Here is an 18,541-nt window from a genome sequence, read left to right on the forward strand (position 1 = left end):
CTATGACAGTAACACTCTTTTAAACATAGAATATAGACTGTGCCTGTTGTCCTTAAAACAGTCATCAAGGTCCTGCAAAAAAAAGGTTAAAAAAAAAAAACTATAAATAATGTAAGTCAAATAATTAAATGGTAATTTTTTTGTATTTGAGGGATAGATCAGACCTAGGAGCTACTTATACTTCAACCAAAATAAATAATTGACCTTCTAGAAATTATATTAAGAAAAATTTGAGCAAAATAATACAAGATGTGACTTGTCAATAAATGTCAGTCTATTTAATGCATTGCCCAAATGTTGTACATTATTAATGTATTAATCAGTTATAAAAATTCTATTTCTTCTATTTAACAGGTTTTTGGAGGAAAAGTCCAATAAAGATAACAATGAACTGTGCTTTATGCTCTACAGAATTATGACATATATTATATATGTAGCCGTTTATTGATAGCAAAGTAGATATAAATGTTTCCTTTAGAAATATATTTCCTTTTTCACTGACATATAATTAATACAAATATTAAAGTAGGTCCTGTCTGTATGTGGAAAAACCATTTGAAATGACGATTCGAAAACATTCAATGTCCTTTGTTGATATTTTACACCACATAAGTGCTTCATCCAGTGGGATTCCAGTGTACAAAATATGCCGCTGGCGTAAAGTCCTTATAGCTTCCAAGTTGCAATGAAGTGTCTTGTCTGCTTTAAAAAAAAAGACTTTTGTTTCTCTTGTATTGAAGATCCACATTTACAAGAACAGTTGTGAAACAAGTTCTGCTAAAATGATCCACTCGATTCCATGGTGGGTACATTCAGGGTTCATCATCAGCAGGAGGCGGCTGGCACAGTCTGTACAACCTAGAAAAAAACACATGAGGGATGAACATTTTGTGACAATATATTTGTTAGGAACACATACAAACTGCCCAATGACTTGCCTGGGTTTTGGGTAATAGTGAGTAGATCATGTAGCATATGTTGGGAGATACAATGAAATGTGACAAATGAAGATGAAATGTGACAAATGAAGCCATTAGTGAGAGAGGTATGCTGTGCATAATTTCCTACCTATGGTAAGTCTTATTCATATACGACACATATTGCTAAATTAAAATAGAGATACTTAGTAGATTGTAAAATGACATTTATGTTATTTCTGATCACTCTTTTACTTCTGGTGTAATTACTTGTTCAGTCCCTGTCCCAAAGGGGCTTAGTTCAGTTTTCCTATTCTTAAAAGTTGATACTCACCCCCCCCCCCCCGATCCCCTACAGCTGCTATACCAAAAGCTCCTTATCCCCATTTGTCACCAACCACTTCTTCCTGGCTCCTGTCTTTAGTTGTCCCTGCAAGAACTGTGTTAGAGGCAAAACACCACTGCCGGCAGTGATTGTTCCTGGAGGATGAAGTGTCAAAGAAACCAGAAAGTAGCAGTGACAAGCAAGGGCAGGGAGCTATCATAAAGCAGCTGTGGAGAATGAGAGTACAGTGGGGCAAAAAAGTATTTAGTCAGCCACTAAGTTTTCCTACTTAAAAAGATGAGAGGCCTGTAATTTTCATCATAGGTATACCTAAATTTGATATTTAAAGAATTTGTTTGCAAATGATGGTAGAAAATAAATATTTGGTCAATAACAAAAGTTCATCGCAATACTTTGTTATATACCCTTTGTTAGAAATGACAGAGATCAAATGTTTTCTGTAAGTCTTCACAAGGTTTTCACACACTGTTGCTGGTATTTTGGCCCATTCCTCTATGCAGATCTCCTCTAAAGCAGTGATGTTTTGGGGCTGTCACTGGGCAACATTGACTTTCAACTCCTTCCAAAGGTTTTCTATGGGGCTGAGATCTGGAGACTGGCTAGGCCACCCAAGGACCTTGAAATGCTTCTTCAATTCCCTGGTTGGACTTGATGGACGTATGTCTTTTTTCAACCATACTAACTATGAAGCCACTCCTTTGTTGCCTGGGCGGTGTGTTTGGGATCATTGTCATGCTGAAAGACCCAGACACGTTTCATCTTCAATGCCCTTGCTGATGGAAGGAGGTTTTCACTCAAAATCTCACTATACATGGCCCCATTCATTCTTTCCTTTACACGTATCAGTCGTCCTGGTCCCTTAGCAGAAGAACAACCCCAAAGAATGAGGTTTACACCCCCATGCTTCACAGTAGGTATGGTGTTCTTTGGATGCAACTCAGAATTCTTTCTCCTCCAAACACGACAAGTTGAGGTTTTACCAAAAAGTTCTACTCTGGTTTCATCTGACCATATGACATTCTCCCAATTCTCTTCTGGATCATGTCTGGCACTGCATGATTTGAGTCCCTAGCGGCATAGTGTGTTACTGATGGTAGACTTTGTTACTTTGGTCCCAGCATTCTGCAGGTCATTCACTATGCCCCCCCATGTGGTGAATCATCTAGTGATAATTTTGACACCACGTGGTGAGATCTTGTGTGGGAGATTATCAGTGTTCTTGTATGTCTTCCATTTTCTAATAATTGCTCCGAAGTTGATTTCTTCACACCAAGCTGCTTGCCTATTGCAGATTCAGTCTTCCCTGTCTGGTGCAGGTCTACAATTTTGTTTCTGGTGTCCTTTGACAGCTCTTTGGTCTTGGCCATAGTGGAGTTTGGAGTGTGACTGTTTGAGGTTGTGTCTTTTATACTGATAACAAGTTCAAACAGGTGCAATTAATACAGGTAACTAGTGGAGGACAGAGGAGACTCTTAAAGAAGAAGTTACAGGTCTGTGAGAGCCAGAAATATTGATTGTTTGTAGGTGACCAAATACTTATTTTCCACCATGATTTGCAAATAAATTCTTAAAAAATCAGACAATGTTATTTTATGGATTTTTTTTTCTCACTATGTCTCTCATAGTTGATGTATACCTATGATAAAAATTACAGGCCTCTCTCATCTTTTTAAGAGGGAGAACTTGCACAATTGGTGGCTGACTAAATACTTTTTTGCCCCACTGTATGTCAAGTTGTTTCATGGTTGTCGAAGATGTCTTCCCCATATTTGCACTTGTGAACTTGCACCTTATGCAGTTTATATGTTATTTGCATTGACTATTTATACACTAGTGTGTTTACGTACTACGAGTGTTGCCGCCCCCTAGTTGTTCTTTCTTGTCCAGACCAAGAGCAAGTGATTTGCATGCATTCAATACCTAAATGCATGTCTCAGAAAGCCTTGGCAGAAAGTCCATTGCCCAGACTAATCCTCTCTCAAGCTTAGGGTTGATTTTCTGTCCCTAAGTAAAGATGTTAGTGTAGTGTGGTACGAGAGAGTGGGAAGATAAAGCGAGCAGTTGGTCTCTTCTTCCTATAACTTATGCAATATGCAGACTTTGCTGGAGCTATGTCTCCACACAAGCCCCTGGTGGCCTCTGAGGCATAAGTTTATATTCCACAAACAAGGGGTTCAAGATTCCTCATCAAGAGGGCTATATAAATCCTCATCAAGAGTGTCAGTAGTCAAGAAGACTGTTTTTGCCTACAAGACAGCAATAAGATGTTTAAGTATCCATCTAGGACCTGCTGGGCTTCTTGCCAGGCCCTGCCATTAGAGTAGCTGAAATGGCTCTACCAGAATTGCCAGCACCCCATAGCTTTGGGCATTGCAGAGTGTCAGGGGTTGTACAAGTCTCAGGATCCCCACCAGGAGACAACCAGTGTGGAATACCTACATTTAATGAAGTAAAAAGAGTTAGTGGACTGTGATTACTTAAATACGCAATGTGCAACATGACTGAGCAGAAGAAAGACATAGACCTCCATTCCACATTCCAGCCTCATCTCAGGGGGCTCCCTTCCTCTGGTCATATTAAGTTATTGCTGCCTTTTTATAAGAGTGTAAATTGTCTACCATTTGAACTGCATGAGGCAAAGGGAAAGAGACTGGCCTCCATTTTTTCTGCCCAAATGCGTCCATTTTTGTATTTTATTTCACACATTACCATTAGCGACGCCTGACACCAATCCTAGCGAATGACCCTTGGAATGCTCTGTGTGTAGTAAGTTGCTATTAATTTAAATAGTATTTTGGTTGAAATTATGAGGACAAGTAGATTTGACGCCTGTTTTAGTCCCTTAGACAAGTATTTTTTTTTTATTCTGTTGCTTTGGCAGTAGATAGATTTTGTATTTTTGATATTGAAAAAATGTGTAACCCTGTATTTTTGTACTGTAAAAAGAGTAAAATTGGAGTAAATAATAGAAATAAAAAGAAATTGGATCTTGAAATTAAAGAAAACAACAGAAGAGACAGTAAGTAGAAAAACAGTGCTTTGTGGGCGAAGCTTTAATAATGATCCTAGAAGTAATATCAACACATCATTCTCCTAGCAGGTCAAACCTTCCCTTCATTACAGCCGGGATCCTGCTGATTTCCTGCTGTTTTATTGCTCTGTTTGTTTACTATTTTTATAAGTAATCGTATAATACCCTGTCCCTTGGCTTTTTCCAAAGCGACATCTCTTACAGAGGCAGAGCCAAGCCATAGATCTTGTAATACCGACTGTTATTTCTTCCATCATATAACAAGATGTATGTCACCTCAGCTCCTCTATAACATTTGTCGTTCCTGTTGACTCTTTCATAGAATAAAACAGAGCCAAAACCATCCACTGTACAGCAGATAAGTAGATGGTCAAAGATAAAAAAAAAAATAAGTGTTAGTATTACTGACAATGTTTCATATTAGCAATGTGCATCCTGTTTGTGGAAGCTTTGAGATGTAATGATCAACATTTATGATTGAGTTTATGCCTAATTTTGGCAAAAAAAATGAAGATCAAAATGAAGATCAAAATTTGTTCTTCAAATATTAAGCCATATTTGGAAGTCTTTAAGCTAAACATGTAGCTCCAACCAACATGACAGAGCTCAAAGTAGCCCCGGTTTTCTGTTTTTCAGACAACTATTGTGGTTTCTTAAAGTGAGAGACCATCTGCTTTCACTTACTGTAGATGCTGTGCATTCAATTGCCCCTCTGCATACCATAAGCTTATTTAAAGGGGTACTCCACTGGCCAGCATTCGGAACATTTAGTTCTGAACGCTATGGGGGTCGGCCTTGCCCCCTTGTGATGTCACGCCATGCCCTCTCAATGCAAGTCTTTGGGAGGGGGCGTGGCTGCCGCCACGCCCCCTCCCGTAGACTTGCATTGAGAAGGGCATGGCATGCCATCACGAGGGGGTGTGGTTGACCACTGCAGCGCGCACACAGCATTCAGAGCGAAATGTTCCGAATGCTGGCCAGTGGAGTATCCCTTTTAAGAACCTATCACCACTTGTCAGCTTGGTCCACTTTGGCCACTCTCTTCTGTCCTCATTGACAAGGCTTGGCCCCAATTGGGCCTTGCTGGGTTTTTTTTTTGGTTAAAATATACTGAAAGCTAAACCTGTAAGCACTACACAGTGGGACCTGGGCTACATGAGAATGGTGGAAGAGCAAAGTAGGTAAGTATGGTTTTTTTTTTGTTCTATTTAACACAACCCTGAGCACAATTATTTAGCACAAAATATTTTCTACAGAACACCACTTTTTTGGGGGAGATTTATTAAAACCTGTGCAGAGGAAAAGTGGAGCCTCTGAAAATTAAAAGAAGCAATCTAATTGGTTGCTATGGGCAACTGCACTGGTTTTGATAAATGCCCATTGTTGTTCCTAAAGGTTGTTTGTAAAGATGTATGATTTAAATAGTTTTTTTTTTTTTTTTTTTTACAGTAAATGTATAGTATATCATAGTTTTTGTACTATACCTTGGAGCAGAAGTTGGCGTTCTGTCTCTAACACCCAAATTCTTAGCAGTATTCTGAACCCTTGCTCCCTGCAAATGGAAAATACAACAATTCAAGAAAAGAATGTAAATTACATCATTCTGTAGTAAGAAAACACACAGTTCATAGGTCTAGCAATTCTAGTTTTCCAAAGATTGTTTTTTTTTTTTTTATTCACATAGCGGTCAAGATGCCTTAGAAACATGAAACTTTGGGCCTTGTACTATGATTCCCTTTTTGTAATTTTCTTTTTTATCATATACATAAATAGGATTCCAAATGTATTTAAACTCTGGCACATCTGAAATGTGACAAATTTTACAAAGTTTTTAAGCTTGAAAATATACCAGGTCCATTCTCAGCTCAGTCATCCTCCATAAATGTCACTGGTGGCAGAGCTGTTAATGTTTTCAATAATTCACTGTGCCATTAAGTTTAAAGTGTACTTGTCGTCAACAAAATGTTTTTATATAATGTAGAGAATACCATTATATGTACAGTTGTAATATACATTGGTTAAAAAATATGTGGTATCCCGGTACCATATTATATACTGTACCTAGTGTAGAGGTCCCCAAAGTTAGAGTAACTGCGATCAGGTAGGGTCTCTCAGGTGGGACAGCCCCTAGTTGCCTCTCCTCAATTCTAATTCTCTAATGTTAATACATGTATATATTTAATAATAATATATATTTTATAGTAATGTATAGTACTTACCTTGTCTAGCGTCGCAGGACCTTTGGTCATGTGACCATGTTAATAACCTCTATGGCATGTTGGAGGACCTTTGGAGATCCTTGGGTCACGTGTTACCCACAAGTCTCTGTAATGGTGATTGACATCAGTATGGACCAATTAGCACTAGTCCAGCCCCTGCCCATATAAGGGAGCTGAAGCCAATTATCGCTCTCTTGGGTTGCTGCTCTCGTGGATGCCGGACTAGCAGGACGGATCTGCGCAACTTTCAAAGACACGCTAGGCCTGAAAACCTACTGGCCTCAGCAGAACTAAAACTGTAAGTTCTAAACTACCCCCGCTAATACTAGCGTGACTTCTGGACCGCAACTAAATCCCCTAAATCCAGTGGAACAGCGCACCCTACTAAAAGACTCTAAATTGCTAAAGTCCCAACCTTTGTCAATCTCCAAAGTTGTATGCCTGGAGACTTTTCGGTTATTGAAGCTTGCAGAAAACCTTCAGTAAAAGTTAATCCTGTTTCAGAAAACTCTCCGGTTGTGGACAATCTATTAATATCTACCTCCCTATCGCTCTTGGGAAGGGTGGCGGTAGGACAAGCATTACTGAGGAGCACTCACCCTGGCATCACGAATAGCAAGGGTTAATAAACACCCTTTAATCACCGCACAGCTACACTCCCCTCACCTTACATCCCCCAGGCTACCACAAATGTGTATATTTTTGTTCCTGCAGCTATTGTCTGTGTCTCTATGGGGAGTCCAAATACAGGAAGTGAGGGTGGACAAGCCGGGCTCTGTGCAGTAAGAAAAAGCAGGACAGTGTGCACTGAGGCTCTATAACATGTTCCTGGCTCATGCATCAGGATGATTGACAAGCCAGGAGTCTGCACAGATCCCTGCTTGTCCTACCCACACTTCCTGTTTTTGGACTCCTCATAGAGACACACAGGCAATTAGTGCAGGAACACCATTCTTTCACCTAAAACTATACACAATTGTTAACCAAAGTATATTACAAATATACATATAATAGTATTACCTACATTATATAAAAGGTTTTTGTTGACGACAGGTACACTTTAATGAAATTTAGGCGACAATTATTTGGACCATAATAAGCTCATCTGCATGTAATTCAAAGTAACAACGGTTTCCAGGCATACCAACATTTGTCTTGTAAGCTTGTACTATATCATTAGGTTTACTGAAAAATATATGGAGGGTGACGGGGTACTCCGGTGAAAAACTTTTTTTTTAAAATCAACTGGTGCCAGAAAGATAAACAGATTTGTAAGTTACTTCTATTAAAAAATCTTAAAACTTATTAGCTGCTGAATACTACAGTGGAATTTCTTTTCCGTTTGAAACACAGAGCTGTCTGCTGAATCACAAGCACAGTGCTCTCTGCTGACATTTCTGTCCATTTTTAGGAACTGCCCAGGGTAAAAGGAAATCCCCATAGCAAACATATGCTGTTCTGGACAGTTCATAAAATGGACAGAGATGTCAGCAGAGAGCACTGTGCTCATGATGTCAGCAGACAGTTCTGTGTTTCAAAAAGAAAATAATTTCTGCTGTAGTATTCAGCAGCTAATAAGTACTGGAAGGATTAAGATTTTTTAATAGAAGTAATTTACAAATCTGTCTAACTTTCTGGCACCAGCTGATTAAAAAAAAAAAAAAGGTTTTCACCGGAGTACCCCTTTAACTACAAGGAGCCCATAAAACTGGGTAGTATAGAAGGCAGTGACCTCAGAGATGATGATGTCATATTGGACAATGTCATTGGGTGGTGATATGACATATGTTAGACAGTGACCTAACAAGGTGCGTCAGCGTTGTAACTTGAGCATTATTACCAACAGCTGCCAGACAACCATTGCAGCTGCAGCATGGAGCAGTGATGGCCCATGCCAAAGAAGTAATGCCTCACAAATACGGTTTTATAGCGGGGAGATTAAAAGTTGGCGTGATGTAACAGGAACTGATGTCTGCACTAATGATGTCATCTGGGTGGGTTTGTGAACAACATGAAAATGCCAGCATCGCATTTAAAGCAACATAGCAGGAATCCGAGATTTCACTGTTGATGATCTTATCTTCTGATGTATGGAGATTCAAAAAAGGCCATTAGCACTCCACGGGTTTTTGGGAAAAGGGATATGTAAAGCAACTCATCACACCACCTTCACATTTAGCATTCCCTAAATATCAGCTTTTTTGAATCTCTATATACCAGAAGTGGTGCTCCTCCCTAAAGAGAATACTTATCCATTTTGCCAAGTCAACAGGTCTCTCACCAGCCAAGCCAGAACACCCTGCTCTTTACTGACGAGAGGCAACCACCCCAAAACAGCTCTGACTGCAGATGGATCCTCTTCCCTACTTGGGTGACTTCAGGCTTGGCATTAAAGGGGTACTCCGGCACTTAAACATCTTATCCCCTATCCAAAGGATAGGGGATAAGATGCCTGATCGTGGTGGTCCCACCGCTGGGTACCCCCGTGATCTTGCATGCCGCACCCCATTAAAATCAGTCCCTGGAGCATGGTCGCTCCGTGTCTGATTACCGTTGATCATGGGGACGGAGCATTGTGATGTCACGGCTCCTCCCCCATGTGACGTCACAGCTCCGCCCCTAAATGCAAACCTATGGAAGGGGGTGTAAAGGGAATACCCCTTTAAATCCCAATCAGTTTGAGAGCTGGAGCTAAAGCTGATGTTTAGGGAATGTTACCGGTGAAGGTGGTGTGATGATGAGCTGCTTTGCATATTCTTTATATATTTATATATGCATATAACATTTTCTAGTAATTAAGTTGTATGTACTTAGATATAAACAAACATAAAACTGCTAAAATTCCAAAGCCTCACTGCTTTTCAGAAAGACGTACTGAAGTATGTTCTGATTAGAGCCAAGACTATTGATTGAATCATCAGTGTTAACAGACATTGCCAAAAATTGCATTAGTGGTGTATCCATTACAATAAGTGCTGATGTCAACAGGATGTCTTTTCCAGAGATTTTAACCGGTTTTCTAATAAAAGTGACTAAAACGTGCAATTAAATTGCTATGGATGGAGGAAATTCTACCAGCAGAATTGATCTTAGGGTTAAAGTTGATTGGATGGTAAATGGCTTTATAAATGTTAAAAATCAATTGACTTTGGTTAATAAGCAGCTACTGTAAAACCGCAACAAAATCAAGTCAAATTACATTTCTTTTAAAGCCTGGTTCACCAGTAGTAATAGTCATTGTATTGGGGTTGACTTTGTATTGTATATGCTCTATAAAGCCCAGGGCACTCTGCTGTAATATATTCTGGACTAACCAAAGGCTAGCTCTCGCCATGGCCCTTTCATGTATTAGGCTGCATTCATACTTCGATTTTACATTACGGGTGCCGGATCCGGCTGGGGGAGGGGCAAACTGGGCGATCCCATACCCCAGCCGGACCACCTCTGAACTCCATTTACTTTAATGAGCCGACCGGAGTCAAATGGTGACTCCGGTCGGCTCATTTTTGACCCGTATCCAGTTTTGTGACCGGACTTAAAACCGTAGTATACTACGGTTTTAGGTCCGGTCAGGAAACCGCATACGGGTCAAAAATGAGCCGACCGGAGTAATTGTTTGACTCCGGTCGGCTCATTAAAGTAAATGGAGTTCAGCGCTTGTCCGGCTGGGGTTCGGAAGCCCCCGATTTGCCCCTCCCCCAGCCGGACGGCACCCGTAATGTAAAAATTAAGTTTGAATGCTGCCTTACTTGGATGGTATTATGTTTGAATGGTTGTAGTGTAATACTACACTTCTCCTGCAGATGCATTGCTGGCAACAGGGGAAGGTTTTAGTAGATAACTCCATTAATCCCTACTGAAAATGACGTCTTTATTACCAAAAAAAGTAGCCATGGTACCAATTTTATAAATAAAACAACAAAAATAAAAGCTACGCACTATTCAGCTCATGTACACTTTTAAGATACATCTGTTACATACTTGTCCACTTCACTTTCCTCACTTTACTGAATGGCCACACCCTAATACTGTAGCAAAATAGTAGTTTCAGTTTCTTTAGTGACACTGCTCTATCTTGTCATGTACCTATATACCTATGTTTGCCCATGCTTTTATTTGGATTTTGCCTATTGCTTTGCAATTTGGATTGTTGCTTTTGCCTTTTAAATTGAGCTGGTTCTGACTCACACTTATGTGACTACTGTTCAGTTCCATGACGGTTGCTGTGTCCTGCTGCAAACCAGTGGCTACTCCGAGGGACCTGAAGATCTGGCCCACAATTTCTGAATCCACATAAAAATCTGTGTCCATTTTTATAAGTGCTTTTTTGTCCATATTTTCTTCTTTTTCGTATATGCAAATTTTATTGCACACAATAGTGTGTTCTTCTGTGCCACTGTGCCCCATTAAATTAGCATATACCAGGAGGAAACGGTCCAAACGTAGTCACTGGATGACTACGTTTGGGCCATTAAAATGAATAGGGCCCCGGCTGCAGTATGCCACAGTATATGCCAGCATCATTTTTCTTTGCAGGATGCCAATGGATAGTTGTGACATTTGTGACCATGTGAACCTAACCTTACTTCAGCCACTATTAGGGGGAGCTAAAAAAAACAAACAAAAACAAACAAAAAACTGATGCAATAAGCTTCCTAATGACCCTGAGTCAAAAATTGTACCATGCAGTTTTATAAGAAGAGTAGCAGGGGATTTGGAGCTCTGTATTAGAAAAAAAAACTCTGATACAGGAGTTCTTGCACCTTTATATTGTGAAATTAATCAGCACAAAATTTTTGAATAAAAAAATCTATTGGCTATAAGATAATTAACAGACAAAATTTCCATTTACAGAGCACAGTATTTGGGCTCAACATTGCCTGGTAAAAAATGGATGACATAAATAGGCAGAACAAATATCATTTTTTATGTGAATGTGAACAGGTGTGCCTTTGATGCCGACTCTACTGTTTGGACGGCCCACTCCTTACTAAGATGACGTTGGATCGGCATTCGGAGAATTAATTATTGTCAGCAGGGAGTAATTGTTGATCAGTTGATTGAATGTCTGACAAACCTGTTTTCTCATGACATCTGTTGCTTGCATGATGTAGCGGGGAGGCAGCCCATGACTCCGTGCGAGAATAAGAGCCTGTTCAAGAGTAACACTCAAAGTGCTTCTGCAACACAACATAATAATAGGCTGAATGTCAATAACATAAATAAATAAACCTCAGGATAAATATTATCATTTCTGTAACCAACAAAAGTACATAATGTTATGGTATGCTTGGCAGCAAGCGGAACATTTTATGATAGGTTTTATTGTTTTGAAGTGGATGCTTACAGGCTTCCATATGTTAACTGTCAGTGGCCATTTAAAGGGGTACTCCGCCCAAGAGATCTTATCCCCTATCCAAAGGATAGGGGATAAGATGTCTGATCGTGGGGGTCCCGCCGCTGGCGACCCCGTGATCTTGCACGCAGCACCCCAGTTAAAATCAGTCCCCAGAGCAATCTCTGTGCAGCACCCAGCATTCGTTTAGAATGCTGGGTGATAGCGACGGAGGTCGTGACGTCACGACCACACCCCTCATGATGTCACACCATGCCCCCTCAATGCAAGTCTATGGGAGGGGCATAGAATTGCATTGAGGGGGCATGGTGTGATGTCACGAGGGGCGTGGTTGTGAAGTCACGACCCCCACCACCCGCTCCAAGTTTTCGGAACAAAACGAAGGGGAAGCGGAGTACCCATTTAAAGGGTTATTTCCATTTCAAGCTGCTGTACCCTATCCATAGGAAAGAGAATAATAACATGATCAGTGGAGGTCCAACCACTGCCCCCCCCCCCCCCCCCCCACTGAGAATGGAGGCAAAATTGCCCCTGGATTAAATAGTGCACACTGCAGGTGTACAGCCAGAACCCCATTCACTCTATGGGGCCGCTGGACAATGCTGAGCACTGAACTTGGAAATGTTTGACAACCCTGTAGAGAATAAATAGAGCATTGGTCGTGTGCATTTATTCTGAAGACAATTTTGTCACCATTTATGGGATTTCTGTGCGTCCAAATACCCAGCAATCTGGTTGTTATATAATATCCCTATTAGAAAACTATGGTGGGGATTTGCAAAGCTCTATATCCACAATTTGTGCACAAAATGTTGATTTTTTTGGGGCATTCAACATTTGCACCCTGCTTGCCACTTTTTTTTAAAAGTGGAAAGGGTTTAGAAGAGGTGTGGCCTGCTATGGCCAGGCAGAGTTTCTATAATTTATGTCAGAAATTGGCATACATTTTAAATAAAATCTGGCAAAGAATTTGATTTGTGGAGGATGAGCAGTAGCAAATTCAACAATTTTTTTTTAAGAGGAATGCACTTCAAAATAATATTTGTTGTATCTTACACCAACACAGTTCTCAAATCAAATAGGATTTGCCTGAGATGTAAAAAGAGGGGGTACAGACTGCTAGGATGAGGATAGAATAGCACTGACCAGATAGCATTGTAGTGTATATCAATGCAAACTGCAGAAGCCAAAAGGTGTTTAATGAAAATGTTTAATAAAAAATTATTGCAATTCTGTTTCATTTGTAAAAGTACTTTAAAAGGTATTTATAATGTTAAAGGAGTACTCCAGCGCAAAATAACTTATCCCTTATCCAAAGGATAGGGGATAATTTATAGATCGCGGGGGGTTCGACCGCTGGGGCCCCCCGGGATCTCCTGGACAGGGCCGCGGCAGTCTGCCGAAAGTGAAGTTTCGTCCCCAGCAGAAAGCCACGGCAGACATTCCCCCTCCTGTATATTGCCGCAGCCCCGTACCGAAGATCACGGGGGGGGGCCCCAGCGCTTGGACCCCCCGCGATCTATAACTTAGTTATTTTGCACTATAGATGTCCTTTAAGGAAAAATTCCATCTTTTTAAATAAGGATTTCAGCCTAAACCACTACACAGTAAAAGTATTAGAAATAGACTTATCTCACAAACTTTCATTACCCAGGAATGAAAATATTGAAAAATTCATGTTCTGCCCTGTAACAAATCTCTGGCGCTATATAACTGAGGTTAAAGAGAGATCAGTGACTTTCATTTTTTATTGCCAGCAAATCATGATAACAAATCAATAGTGTATAAACCTCAGATGCTGTAAATGTTCACATTACATTATAAAGCTGTTAACCTTATCTGCAGTATTTGATATGGGCTGATAAAGCTGATGACTTAGTAGAATTGTATTCTTAAGGGAAGATATACTGTCAGAGTGATGTGAATATACACAGATCCTGTAAGATATAGTGTAGGTATCCATCGTGCCTTCAAAACAACTGTGACCCATCGAGGACTGGACTTCATAGACCTCAGAAGGTGTCCTGTGCTATCTGGAACCAATATATTACCAATGGATCCAAAAGTTCTTTAAATGGGCACTGTCATGAAGTAAAAAAATTGATATGTTGTAGTACTTAAGTACTACAACATATCTCTAATATACTTTAATAAAAAAAAAGTGATTTTAAACAAGTTTAAAATCACTTTTAAATTCGGCCACTAGGGGTCACCCTCCTAGTGGCCGAATGCATTCGGCAGTGACGTCACTACTGAGTCGAAATTCAGGCACTGCAGTGCTCGTTCCCGCCTGTCAATCAAACAGGCGAGAGCGAGCACACTGATAGCTGGGGCTTCGCGCATTGGCCAGCTCCACTGGCCTCGCGCACGGCCCCGCCCGCCCCCGTTACCCTGTCCCTGTGCCCACGAGCACGATCGCTACGATCACCGCTAGCAGGCTCCCTGTGCCAACTAGCGGTGTCACAAGAATGCAGAGCGCGGCTCTGTTCCCCGTCCCTGGGCGCGGCTCTGTTCCCCGTCCCAGCTCTCAGGGTACGGGAACAGATTTAAAAGCCTTGTGCGCAGCTAACGTAGTACTGCGTATGCACAGGGCCGCTCTCGGCATTCTTGTGACACTGCTAGTGGGCACAGGGACCCCACTAGCGGTGATGGTAGCGATCGCGCTCGCGGGAGGCATTCTTGTGACACCGTTAGTGGGCACAGGGACCCCGCTAGTGGTGATGGTAGCGATCGCGCTCGCGGGAGGCATTCTTGTGACACCGTTAGTGGGCACAGGGACCCCGCTAGTGGTGATGGTAGCGATCGCGCTCGTGGGAGGCATTCTTGTGACACTATGACACTAGACAATAGGGTGCCTCCAACTGTTTCACAACTACAATTCTCAGGATGGCCTGACAGCTAATAGCAATCATGGCATGCTGGGGGTTGTAGTTGGGAAACAGCTGGAGACACCCTATTAGATAAATAACACTCATGCATAGACGATGTGAGGGCGGAAGCAAGCGCCCAGCAAGGCATCAGTGACGTCGCGCCTGCTGGGAAGCGCTGCTTCCTGCCCTGCTTTATAGAGCAGATTTAGAAGCACTAAATCTGCTCTATTAAAGTGATTTAAAAAAAAATTGAAGCCAGGTAGGGGGTTAGGGCTAGATTACTACTAGGTAGGGACATATTAGATTATATATTACTTGGTGGGAGCTACCCTTTAAGTTGTGAGTTGTCACCTTAATGGATTGGACTTGTTTTTCCAGCATATCCAAGAGATGCTCAATTGGATTAAGATCTGCAGAATTTAGGTAACACCTTAAACTCTTTGTCAAGTTCTTCAAATCATTCCGGAACAATATAGGAAGTATGGCAGGTTGCATTATCCTAGTGAGGCTGCTGCCATTGGGGAATACCACTGCCATGCCAGGGTTACTTGGTCTGCATCAATATTTAGGTAAGTGGTACATGCAAAGTAAAAGAACTACATCTACTGTACTGTACATCTACTGTAACCCTGTGGTATACTGTAAGCACCAGGATAATTCAGTCAGACTAAGGCTATGTTCCCAATCAGTTTCTTGAGAAACTTTTTGAGCTTGATTTTGGTCAGTATTCTTATCAAAACCAGAAGTGGAACTAACACAGAGAAAAACTATTGACCAAAATGAAGCTATAACCTTAGGGTGTTCTCGTAATTTTTGCTTCAAATTTCATGAAATAATGGCAAAATAATGTGAATATCAAGGAATAGAAAAACAGAACTAATTTCTTTAAAAAAAACTGCTCCCTGTCTGTCTCCAGGTTGGGTGTGGTTCTGCAGTTCAGTTCCATTGAAGGGAACGGAGCCAAGTTGTAATACCACACACAACCTGGGGACAAACACAAAGCTGCTTTTGAAAGAAATTAGCTCTGTTTTTCTATTCCTGGATAGCCCCTTTAACATCCCCACCAAAGCATTTACCTTTATCTATTGAAATATACAGGCAACCTGACATGGCTTATGTATCGAACCTGTTAACATAACAGTCAGTGATGAGCTTCTCTTATTGGCCATCAAATTAGGTCCAATTATTGCCGAGTAAAGTAGATTTATATTAATGTATACAGTCTCATTTACGACCCCCAGTATAATCAGAAACAATTAGCGCTGTTGACTCATGTGAGTAATGTGAACACATCCATATTAAACATAAAATGCTGAATTAAGCCTTAGCTGCATATTTCTTTATAGCTTGTCATTTCTTCAACAAGTAGGGTATAAAAAATCTAATGGCAGCATTTTGCTTAGGCAAGTGAACTAAGGAGAGGATTTTCAAGATGTGAATTACACTGCGGCACATAAAAAGTCATTCCCAAAGATTAGATTGTAAGGCTTTTAGCTGAATGAAAAAAAAGTCTGGCTTCTGCACAGTTATCTCCGAGAAGACCTGATTGACTGCACCCCAGACACTGGCAATACTTACTCAATTACTCTCCTCAGGCTATTGCAGAATAAATGCTGCGCATGTTCCTGGTGGTAGGGAGAACGGTATGGAACAGGGTTGCAGTAAAGTCTTGTTCCAGTCAACCCTCCCTAGAAATACAATCCTGTACAAACATCGTTCTTTCCTCCGTATTCTCTCTATAGTCGCCTGACTTCATTTTGAATCAATATACAGAGCTTGCAGAATGCTGCACATATTATCATACAAATTATCCTTTGCTTTTAATGTAAACCTGGGAGAAAATGGCTCAGGCTGCGATATCAAGTACAGTGTGATATAGGATGAGGATCAAAGTATTACTATTGCATCATACAAATAGCAGAGAATATGTGAAGTAGGATAAAACTGCAGATGCCACAAGCAGGACTGCATGCATAAAATCCACTGCACACAAAAGTGCAGATATAGGCATTTTTTTTCATCTTATTTTCTCATTTCAGGCCACATTTATGAATACTGCAGGGTCTGTGAAGGCGGTGCATGGCACAGGGAATCACTCTGATGTTCCATAAATCCTTGTTTGGGAACAATTCTATGAAAATCTAATTTTAGAAATGTGTGCAAATTTATTAGGAGAAAATGAAAATTTTGCACGGACATAAGAATTCAGAGCCTTTTCTATTAAATTTATCTCTGGAGGCCCCCAATTTTGTAGATCAGCGTTTAGATATTTCTATGCCTTGACTTGAGTCACCTGTGGTAAATTCAGGGGACTGGACAGGATTTGGAAAGACACAGCCCTAACTATATAAGGTCTCACAGACACATCCGAGCAAAAACCAATCCATGAGGGGGAAATAACTGCTCGTAGACCTCAGGATTGTGTGGAGGCACATAGGTTGAGAAGAGTACAGACACCTTTTGCTTCATTAATAGTTCTCAAGAGCACAGTGATCACCCTAATTCTTTAATTGAAGAAGTTAAGAATAACTAGGACTCTTGCTAGAGCTGATCACCTTGCCAAACTAAGTAATTGGGAGAAGTGACCCTGGGCCATCACTGCAGCACTTCACCAATCTAAAAAAAGAAGCCTCTTCTCAGTAAAATACACATGAACGTGCCTAGAGTTTGCAAAAAGCTTCTAAAGGACTCTTAGACAGTGAGAAACAAGATTGTCTAGTGTAATGAAACCATTCGGTCATGCCTGAATGAAACCAGGCACTGCCCATGACCTGCCCAATCTTACCTACAATTAAACATGGTAGAGGCAGCATCATGCTGTGAGGGTGCATTTCAGTGGCTGGGACAGGGAGACTGGCCAGGTTTGAGGGAAAGCTGGATGGAGCAGAATACAGAGATATTTAGAGATATTCAAACTTAATTCAGAACTCTGGACTTTAGACTGGGCCAAAGAGTGACAATGACTCTAAGCACACAGCCAAGACAACATAGGAGTGGCTTAGGGACTCCTTTAGTGGCCCAGACAGAGCCCTGACTTGAACCCTATCAAATTACTTCTTATGCTCTTTGCACTTTGTATGTTTTTGAATTGATTAAGTTGCCTACTTTGTATAATGCACTTTATTATATTGCTGCTACACTATTGTGACTAACTATAGGCTGGTGTATATACCCCCTTCCATGCACTTTATTTGTGTTGCTGCTATATCTCTCCTCTTAAAGGAGTAGTGCACTGTATTTACACTGCTAGTTGTAAGTGGGGTTCATTGTATCCTGTTGCACTTTATATGTTGCATATTCAGTACTGGCGTGCATAGCCCCAATTTTTGCCAGTTTCCACCATAGCACCATTTTACATGATTTTATTCTTGTTTTGTCTATTTCATGCATTTATGTCAATAAAAAAACTTTGTTACATTTATGATCTATGTACTCTGTCTTTAATGTGTTAGACATATGGTTTTGGCGTAGATCAGTTACGCACGGGAAGTTTTTGTGTATATGATAGATACCTGCAGGAAATCCTTGGCAGGCAATGCTATCCTAAAGGTCAATTCATATCACCCATGGCATGTGGTGTTCCCGTGGGTGAACTAACCTGTGCTAGGAGGAATTGTTCTACTGAGTCAGGTTTTCAAATGGAGTCAAATGTAGTTTGAACTTGGCTTAGAAGTAGTGTCTATCCTGAATGGAGGTCTCACTTGAAGGTGAAACAAAAAAGCAGACATGATCTCTTGACTACAAAAAAAAAAGTAAGTGATCAACAAAGGCCGGTTACTTTTGTTACCATGTAGAACATTGA

At 40.8% G+C, this 18,541-nt stretch overlaps 1 protein-coding gene across 2 annotated transcripts in view; it reads right to left on the bottom strand.

The window, feature by feature from the left end:
* Positions 1–263: 263 nt before the first annotated feature.
* The window catches only part of PREX2 (phosphatidylinositol-3,4,5-trisphosphate dependent Rac exchange factor 2), a 367,011-nt gene continuing 348,733 nt past the window's right edge, over positions 264–18,541 (bottom strand). For both annotated transcript variants that reach the window (XM_056522123.1, XM_056522124.1), the window contains exons 38-40: positions 11,591–11,693; positions 5,779–5,846; positions 264–858 (exon numbers count right to left, since the gene is read on the bottom strand). In XM_056522123.1, the coding sequence (XP_056378098.1) occupies positions 813–858; positions 5,779–5,846; positions 11,591–11,693 (217 nt within the window). In that variant the 3' untranslated portion in view covers positions 264–812. The remainder of the gene's footprint in view (positions 859–5,778; positions 5,847–11,590; positions 11,694–18,541) is intronic.

Source organism: Hyla sarda, chromosome 5 (genome assembly GCF_029499605.1).
Source record: "Hyla sarda isolate aHylSar1 chromosome 5, aHylSar1.hap1, whole genome shotgun sequence".
In the NCBI taxonomy this organism is placed as follows: domain Eukaryota; kingdom Metazoa; phylum Chordata; class Amphibia; order Anura; family Hylidae; genus Hyla; species Hyla sarda.